The 9,484-nt window shown below is 65.3% G+C and overlaps 1 protein-coding gene across 1 annotated transcript; it reads left to right on the forward strand.

Annotated features, from left to right (window-relative positions):
- The first annotated feature begins 713 nt into the window (after positions 1–713).
- AIPL1 (AIP like 1 HSP90 co-chaperone) lies at positions 714–8,875 on the forward strand. The gene is given in 8 exon segments (XM_081791146.1): positions 714–876; positions 1,419–1,598; positions 5,365–5,452; positions 5,455–5,552; positions 6,843–7,019; positions 7,485–7,527; positions 7,530–7,625; positions 8,058–8,875. Coding segments are annotated over 8 exon segments (981 nt in total). The 5' UTR covers positions 714–780; the 3' UTR covers positions 8,261–8,875.
- The last annotated feature ends 609 nt before the right edge of the window (positions 8,876–9,484 follow it).

Here is a 9,484-nt window from a genome sequence, read left to right on the forward strand (position 1 = left end):
TGAGCTGGGGGCGAAGTACAAGCTAGCCCCCCCTGCCCCTGGCGGAGTAACCCCCCCCCCCCCCCAGTGGAGTATGTGTGATAATCCTTGCACACTCCTGGCTCCCCAAGAACAGGGGAAAGGGGTTTAAGTGCCGCCATGGGGATGTGGGAAACTAAGGCAGATGAGAAATTAAACTGCCTTACTGCCTACAGCCACTGACAAGTCCTTGTAACCCGCAGAGTGACCTCCCTCTAGGAGCTCAGCTGCCTGGATGATGACACTTTGCTGGGGGCAAAAGGGAATCTTGGCTCAACATTGTCCTGACCCCCCAGGATCCTGTGAGTCTACTTAACATGAAAATTCCTTTGCAAACCTCCTTTATCTTTAACCCCCAAGTGTATGCTTGCCATCCTCCTCCAAGCTTATGGCCCCCTCCCAACCTGAGGATATATGATGAGTTACCCGGCACGACCCCATACAGCTTTTTCTGCCCACAAGTCCTGTCCCCGTGCTTTAACAAAATCACCTCTTTTGCACCAAAGACGTCTTCGAGATTCCTTTCTTGGCCGTCAGCTCTGAACCCCCCACCATCACTCCCCCAAAAACCCTCATTGGTGTGGGAGGAAACCAACGGTGGGGGTTCGGGGGCCCCCACATCGCTGTGAGGAGCAGGGATGAGGCACCACCGACCTACTCCTCACCCACACCCCTGCGGGCCAATCCCCAGGTCTCCGCCACCCAAGCCTTCGTCCGGGGAGATAATCTGTGCCTGAGCCCACACCTCCCTCACCCGCAGCCATGGACGCCGCTCTGCTCCTGAACGTGGAAGGGGTCAGGAAAACCATCCTGCACGGAGGCACGGGGGATCTCCCCAACTTCATCACGGGGTCCCGGGTGAGTGGGCCCCGCCCCCCACACCAGATAGGGGCCCCCACGGCAGCCTTCGCACTGAAACCACGGCCGGCTTTGTCAGAACCCGGCCGGACACGTCGTCCCTGGATTGTCGACCCCTGAGCACCTGGGGACCTCTGGATTGGTGCCCATTCACGGGACACTTTTGACGCTGGAAAATTAAACTCTGGCGTGGGGCAGGGGAAGGGCTTTGGGAATTTTCTGGAGCCCCAAACGTCGAGTTAAAAGGAGGGGCCCTCGGCGGTCGTCGTTTTGGCCACAAATCTCTGGGGGGCTTCCCTGGGTCTGTGGCCGCAGATCCAGGGCTGACTTAAGCGAGGGGCTCCTGACCCGCGGGCTGCCAGAGGGTGGGACGGGGTCCTTTGCGAGGGAGTGGGCTCCCGGTCCCCCCGGGGGGAGCTCTGGCTGGGGCTGCGTGAGCTGAGCCCCGGGGACCCCCCCCCCCCGAGTGTCGGTGGGGGGGGGGGCTTCCGCAGGCGCCGCGGAGGTGCGTCTAGACCCGGGGTCCCTGTCTCGGCCGCCAGGTGATCTTCCACTTCCGCACCACGAAATGTGACGACGAGCGGACGGTGATAGACGACAGCAAGCGCGTGGGCCACCCCATGCACATTATCATCGGGAACATGTTCAAGCTGGAGGTCTGGGAGGTGCTCCTGACGTCCATGCGCATCGGCGAGGTGGCCGAGTTCTGGTGCGACTCCATCGTAAGTAGGCGCGCCCGCCAGGGCTCCTGCGGGGCCGCGGAGCGGGGCTGAGACAAAACCCTGGGTCGCCTTCCTCCGCGCAGGTGGGGAGTCACCCCAAGGAGCAAGCCCCAGGGCGACAGTCAGCGTGGTGGCTGGCTGGCTGGCGGGATGTGGGACCAGGGCCACCCATGCCCTACACACCATTGTTGGATCCTGGGGACTTTTGGCCACGGGTCACTTTTCTGCCCCCTCCCCACTCCTGTGACCCTTGTAAAATTATTTCCACTTAAAAAATCTTTTTAAATGTTTATTCCTTGAGAGAGAGAGAGAGAGAGAGAGAGAGAGAGACAGAGCACGAGTGGGGAGGGGCAGAGAGAGAGGGAGAGAGAATCGGAAGCGGGCTCCAGGCTCCGAGCTGTCCGCACAGAGCCCGACGCGGGGCTTGAACTCACAGACCGTGAGATCATGACCCGAGCTGAAGTCGGACGCTTAGCCGACTGAGCCCCCCAGGCGCCCCCGAACTCCCTGTTTTAGACGAAGCAGAAGAGGCCGAGAAGAGCGACTTGCGCTGGGTCAGACGAGTAAAGGGACAGGGTGGAGGTGGGACCCCTGGTTCCCCCACCGCTTATCCGGATGGAAGGCCGGACCCCGCCCCCCCCCAGTGACCGCCAGGGGCTGCAATGCCGGGGTCGACCGCTAGGGGCGCCGCCCGACGGTCCCCCGCCAGGTGCCAGGTGGGCGTGTCTCCTCTGCCTACCCTCGTCTGTGTTGTGCCTCATCCTAATGTGTAGAAAGAGTGTAAAGATGTGTCTTCCAACGAGCCAGGTCTTCAGAAAATCGGCTTTGTGGCTTCCGTTAGTTTAAAATGCCATCTGTCGGCTTTGCTTATGGTGAGGTTCTCCGGCACGCGCACCTGTCACTGGGGGTGGGGGGGGGGGGCCGCGTGGGACGAGCCTCGGCCGCCAGCGGGGTCGTGCTCCGCAGGGTCCACGCTCGCTCACGTCGGAGACCCGGGCGCCCACGAACCCTCGATTGGCCGATTGGTTTGCTGTGCGCACAACCCCGAGCTGCTGCTACCCCCCCCCCCCCCCCCGAACGCGGGCACGGCTCTGCGTGTCCTGGGCGGTCTGTGTGCGCGTCTCGCAGGCTGGCGACTTCGAAGCCCCGGGGACAGCCTGCCATGCCTCCTCCCGGCCACGGCCGCCATGATTGCGCGCGCACGTACGCACGTGCCACGGTGGTTTCTCTAATGACGTTTCCCCCTTTTCTCCGTCGCCGCACCCGGGCATCAAGCATCCACCCTTCATGGGTCTGTCTGTCTGCTTATCTATCTGGGAACATTCGGTGGGCACCAGGTTTGGACTGTGCCGTGTGTTAGGGGTGAAACAAAGCTCTGTCCTCAGTCTGGAGGAGGAGCAGAGACTTGAGCAGTTACGACGGAGGGCGGCCAGTGCCCTGATGGGAGTCAGTGAGGGCACAGTGCTTTGGGGCCACAGATGACGGGCAACTAGCTGCTTTAGGATCTTGGGGGAAACTTTTTCAAGACGACATTGAATTGGGTATTGAAGGATGAATAGGAGTTCACCAGGTCTACATGTGGGGAGAGAGGTGGCATCTGGGCCAGGAAGTGTGCAAAGCTTTGGCGTGGTTAATTTACCTAGCCCCTTCCCTGGGGGCCATCTCTCTGAGTTTTGGGGGGCACCTGGTGGCTCAGTCGGTTAAGCACCCGACTTCGGATGAGGTCACGATCTCACGGTCTGTGGCTTCCAGCCCCGCATCGGGCTCTGTGCTGACGGCTCGGAGCCTGGAGCCTGCTTCGGACTCTGTGTCTCCCTCTCCCTCTGCCCCCACCCCCTCAAAAATAAATAAGCATTAAAAAAAAGAATCTGAGTTTTGGAACAACTCAGCGATCGGTGGGATCATCATGTGTGTTTGTCAGAGGACTTAGGAGGGCCTGGCTCTGCCCCTCACTCCCTGCAGAGCCCTCCTCCTGGACAGCCCTCATCAGCTCTCGCTTTGAAGAGCGGGGGGACTCCTGCCTCCCTCACCTCCCCCTACTCAGGGGAGGCAGGGTCAGTGAGGAGCTGGGGGCCTCTGCCCTGAGAGCTCTCCTCCCCGCCTCACCCCCACCGTGGGCAGGACGCTGGTCTCGAGGTGGGATTTGGTGCTGGTGCCCAGTAGTGTGGGGTGTGAGGCCAAGGGCTGCAAACTCCGATTCCACCAGGGGCCGGGCGCTCTGGCCGATCGACGGGGGCAGCCTGTCCTCAGCCACCGCCCGCCTTGGTTGCCGCGTGGCTGCATATTCTGAGTTTTAAGATGAGCCAGAAATCTTCATTAGCATGCAGACTCCCTCAATACTTGAATGTCAGGAACTAATTGGTAAAAACTCCACAAGGCGCGGGTAAGACAAAACCCATCTGGCAGCTGAATATGGCCTCGGGCCCACCGGTCTGCAGCCTCCAGTGTAGACACAGCCCCTCAGAAAGAACCCGCCCCGGGCCTTGAAGCCTTAGAGACGGGCAGGGGTCCTGGGGCCCCCTGCCTCCGCGCAGCCTGGGTCCCAGTCCCCGGGGCTGGAGCCCCACAGAGGGCCCCTCGTGTGTCTCTAGCTGTCCTGCCGGTCCCCAGCCAGGCAAGCTGGCCTCACAAGACTGGCGCAGACGGGGACTCCATCCTTCCCGATTCTCCTGGCTCCTGGCGGCACCCCCAGCCCCACCGTGCTGCCCAGAGGGTCTGCTGGCTCCAGGGTGCCGGTGGCTCCGTGGACTCGTGGGACGAAGGGCGTGTGAGCTGGGGGCCGCCTGCCGGGCCAGGATGGGCCCTCCCCCAGCCGGCTGCTCCTGGGGCCTCTCCTGGCTTTAGTTCAGCCTTGATCCCCATGGGATTAACTGCCATCTGGTCACCTCCCTCACAAAGGAGCCTCGGGCATTCTGGGTTAATCCTGGCTGCTGGGGCGGGGAGCGCTGACCGTCACCCCCACTCACCCCCACGCTGGTGACTTGGAGGGCAAGCTGAGCTGTTTCTGCCCCTGGAGTCCCCGACACCGGGTCTTTCCCGGAGCTGCCCTGAGAGAGCCGGAGGTCGGCCGTGTCAGAACCGGGTCCAAGCAGAGGGGCTCACAGCTGGGAAGCTGAGGCCCCAGGGGCTGATGTCCCCAGGCCTCCTCCACCCCCAGAAGGGGCAAGCCCGGTGCCCAGCGCAGGGAGGGGCTGGGATGAGCTGCGATCTGTACCCACCCCCTGCAACCCACGACAGCTCCCTATGGCAGGTGTGGTGCCCAGGCTCTCTGCGAATCAGCTTGGCCCTCTCGGCCACTGGAGCCTGCTCCTTCCCCTACTCTCCACACCTCCCTCCCTGCGGGTCACAGACTCAGGGGCTCAGGTCTCCTTGGGAGAGAAATGCGTCAGCGCTGAGCACAAGGGCCAGCAAGAGGCAGCATGGCACTGTGGCGGGAGTGTGTCCTCTGGGGCCGGGTTTGATCCCGGCTCTGTCACTTCCTAGCTGTGTGACTTAAGCAAGTTACTTAACCTCTCTGGGCTGCAGTCCTCCTCATCTACAGAGTGGGGATAATAGTCATACCTCCCTCACCGGGTCATCTAAGGACCGAGGCAGCTAACAGAAGGAGCCGGTGAACACTTTGCCTGGGACACAGTGAACCCCAGTCATTGGTGGGGCGTGCTGGGGACAACGCGTACTACCAGCCACGGGCAGGCTGATGGCGGCGGTGGCCGGACCCAGAGGTGGGCTCTCTGGGGCCGGAAGCCACCGTGGTCTCTCCCCACAGCACACAGGGGTCTACCCCATCCTGTCCCGGAGCCTGCGGCAGGTGGCGGAGGGCAAGGACCCCACCGAGTGGCACGTGCACACGTGCGGCTGGCCAACATGTTTGCCTACCACACGCTGGGCTACGAGGACCTGGACGAGCTGCAGAAGGAGCCACAGCCTTTGATCTTTGTGATAGAGCTGCTGCAGGTGTGCCCCGGGCAGGGGGAGGGGGGAGCAGGTGCGTGGGGGGGCAGGTGCGCCCCGGGGTGGGGGAGGGGCAGGTATGGGGGGGAGGGGGGTGCGCGGGGTCGGGAGAGGGGCAGGGGGGCAGCAGGGCAGGGATGCCAGGGGCAGGGGGGGGAGGAGCAGGTGCCCCCCGGGGTGGGGGAGGGGCAGGTATGGGGGGAGGGGGTGCGCAGGGGTCGGGAGAGGGGCAGGGGGGCAGCAGGGCAGGGATGCCAGGGGCGGGGGGGGGAGGAGCAGGTGCCCCCCCGGGGTGGGGGAGGGGCAGGTATGGGGGGGAGGGGGGTGTGCGGGGGGTTGGGATAGGGGCAGGGGGGCAGGTGCATGGGGCAGGGGAGGGGCAGCAGGGCAGGGATGCCAGGGGCGGGGAAGGGGCAGGGGGCTGGCCCAGCCTCGGGCAGCTGTGCCCCGGGGGAGTGGGCCCGCAGGGAGCCTGACCTCACTGGTCAACTGGGCGTCACCTGCTTTCTCTTTAGAGCACAAGAGGGTTCATAAACCCCAGCCAAAGTGGAATCTGACCCCCAAAAGTACCAAAAGCCCATCTGAGACCAGCTCTTTGGGGAGTTACTGGTGTTCATTCGGAGGCATTTACTTTTGTTGGTTCTGGGCTGTGCTTTTGTTTCCAGTGGTTTCCAATTAGTCCCCTGGGTCCTGGATTCAGACCTGGTTCTCCAGCAGGGGGGGAGGCTGGACAGAACTGCCCACACCTTCTCACCCAGACCCCAGAGTGACTGATAGCTCGCGTTTGTGGGGTGGCGGAGAGGGTCAAGCCCGGGTCGGGACTCAGCTCATGGCCCAGGATGAGGTCAGCCCGAGGGCTACGTGGATGAACAAATAAATAAGAGAATCGTGTCGGCGGAGGGTCTTTGTGGGCCTGCTAGGACAGTTGTGCGGTTTTCTCCACTGCACAAGGACATCACCTCCAAGGTGCTCGTCACCGACCCCGTATATGGGAACCTTAGAATGACGATTACCCGGCAGATGGCAATAAAGCGTGTAGTTCTGCCAAATGAGTGTCCTGACGATCTTCTGAAGACTGAAGTCGGGTGTGTTGACTGACAGAGGGCTGTCTCTCCCTGATCGCACAGAGGATCTGATTTAGGCCCCCCCGTGTACGTGGCTGTGGCTGTGGCTGGCGAGCACGGTTCTGCCGCCCGGCCCACCCTCCCCGTGGAATAGGCCGAGGGGCTTCCCCAGCCGCGGGGACGCAGGCACCCCGGTCCCCGCCTCACCCGCCTGCCGCTCTGGGGCCAGGTCGAGGCCCCGAGCGAGTACCGGCGGGAGACGTGGAGCCTGAGTAACGAGGAGAAGCTGCAGGCGGTGCCCGTCCTCCACGGGGAAGGGAACCGGCTCTTCAAGCTGGGCCGGTACGAGGAGGCCTCCACCAAGTACCAGGAGGCCATCGTGTGCCTGCGGAACCTGCAGACCAAGGTGGGAGGCGGCGGGCAGGGCGGGCGCGGGGGGGGGGGGGGGGGGGGGGGGGGGGAGGCGGCTGGGAGCTGGGGGGGAGGGGACAGGTCGCCGAGGGTGGGGGCGGCTGGGAGCAGGGGGGGAGGGGACAGGCCGCCGAGGGGGGGGGGGAGGCCGGGGGAGGGGGCAGGCGGCTGGGGGGAGGGGACAGGCCGCCGAGGGGGGGGAGGCCGGGGGGAGGGGGCAGGCGGCTGGGGGGAGGGGACAGGCCGCCGAGGGGGGGGGAGGCCGGGGGGAGGGGGCAGGCGGCTGGGGGGAGGGGACAGGCCGCCGAGGGGCGGGCGGCTGGGTGCTGGGGGGGGGGAGGGGACAGGCCGCCGAAGGGGGGGGCGGCCGGGGGAGGGGACAGGCCGCCGAGGGAGGGGGCGGCCGGGGGGAGGGGGCAGGCGGCGGCCCGAGCTCACGGCGCACGCGCTCCCCGGGCAGGAGAAGCCCTGGGAGGTGCAGTGGCTGAAGCTGGAGAAGCTGATCACACCCTGACCCTCAACTACTGCCAGTGTCTGCTGAAGAAGGAGGAGTACTACGAGGTGCTGGAGCACGCCAGCGACATCCTGCGCCACCACCCAGGTGCGCGTGCGCGTGCGCGGGGGGCGGGGCCGCGGCGGGAGGGGTCCCGCGCCGCGCGACGCGTCCCGTCCCCGGTCGGGCGGGCGACCCGGCGGCTCGCGAGCCCGCGACTCCGGGGCCCGGGCCCCGTAGCAGGTGCTTGTCGGGAGAAGCCTCGCGGTCCTACTGCGCGCCGGGCCGGGCGCTCGCCTCGCCTCGCCTCACTTGGCGCCCAGAGCGAGCGCCGGCCGCAGGGGAGGGGGGGCGGGAGGGGGCAGGGAGAGCCCCCCCTCCCGCCCCCCCACCCCACCGAGACCCGCGGTCTGGGGAGGGAAACCGAGGCGGCGGCTCGGGCGGACACGGAGGGCACGGCTCGTGATCCGGGCTCAGGGCGGGCGAGGCTCGGCCTCTGAGGCCCCGGCGGCCGGGGCGGCCCGATGATCCTCCCCTCAGGCATCGTGAAGGCCTACTACGTGCGGGCCCGGGCCCACGCGGAGGTGTGGAACGAGGCGGAGGCCAGGGCGGACCTTCAGAAGGTGCTGGAGCTGGAGCCGTCCATGCAGAAGGCGGTGCGCCGCGAGCTGAGGCTCTTGGAGAGCCGCCTGGAGGAGAAGAGGGAGGAGGAACGGCTGCGCTGCCGGAACATGTTGGGCTAGGCCAGGAGCGGGCCTCCGGGCCTCCCCGGCCTCCCCGGCCTCCCCCGGCCTCCCCCGGCCGCGTCCTCCCCTGACTCTTCAGACTCCTCTGGCCTCCCTCGGCCTCCTCCTGCCCCCTCCTCCACTGACTCCCACCCCCCTCCTGGCCTCTGCCTGCCCCACCCCACCCCCGCCCCCTGGCCTCCTCCTGGCCTCTTCCCGGCCCCCTCCTCCACTGACCCTCTGGGCTCCCCTGGACTCCCTGTAGCCTCCTCTGGACTCCCCCGGCCTCCTCCTTTCCCCTTCTTCACTGACTCCCAGCCTCCCCTGGCCTCCTCCTGCCCCCCTCCTCCACTGACTCCCCAGCCTCCCCCTTCCCTGGCCTCCCCTGCCTCCCACAGCTTCAATGCCACCCGACCTCCCCTGGTTATTTTTGTTGCTTCATCCACTTCCTCTAGAATTCTCTCTGGAGTCCCCGCCACTCCCTTCTGTGCGGGGTGACCACTGACCTTTGCTTCTGCTCTGTCCCCACTGTTAACACCTGTGCTCCTTCTGTAGCCAAAACCAAGTTTCTGTGCTTTGTCCGCAGACTGACTTTAAAATGAGAAAACCAATAAACGGTGTAAGTTTCCCAAAGGCCCCCGTGCGGTGCTATGATCGCGGTTCTTTTTCTGTGCTTCCAAATTCACGGCCACCAGGGGCCACAGAAGGAGGTCACTTGCGCCGAGGAAAGGGGGTTAGCGTTCGGTGGTTCAGGCTCGTGGCTGAGGGCGGTCCAGGTATATGTGTGCGAAGCAGGGGGGAGCGGGTCGGGCGAGGGGACCCCGTGGGCTGGAGCGGGACGGTCACCGGCCTCCCACTGCCCTGGGCGGGACCACCGGAGGCTGCAAAGCAGGTGGAGAGCCTGGTGAGGGAATTAATTGAGGACCAGGACCTATGGCCGGAGACGCCCGGCCCCCAGGGTCCTTCCGTTTTCAGTGTGCGGCCTTCCCTCCGCCGCCCTCTTCCCTGGGGTCCGTGAGGGTCTCACCCCGTCTGTGCTGAGGCCAGAATGTGTCCCACGACCCTGGTCCCCTGCCGCCATGCCCCCTCCTGATGCCCTAGGACTTTGCAAGCCCCGGAGAAAAGAGAGGCGGGGGCGGGGGAGGGTGTTTGTGTGGAAGCTGCCCCCCCCCCCCCCAATGCTGGAGACCGTGTGGAACCCGTGAGGCTGGAGACCCTCCCTCCCTGGTCACCAAGGCCACA

This window comes from Panthera onca, chromosome E1, assembly GCF_046562875.1.
Source record: "Panthera onca isolate mPanOnc1 chromosome E1, mPanOnc1 haplotype 2, whole genome shotgun sequence".
NCBI lineage: Eukaryota > Metazoa > Chordata > Mammalia > Carnivora > Felidae > Panthera > Panthera onca.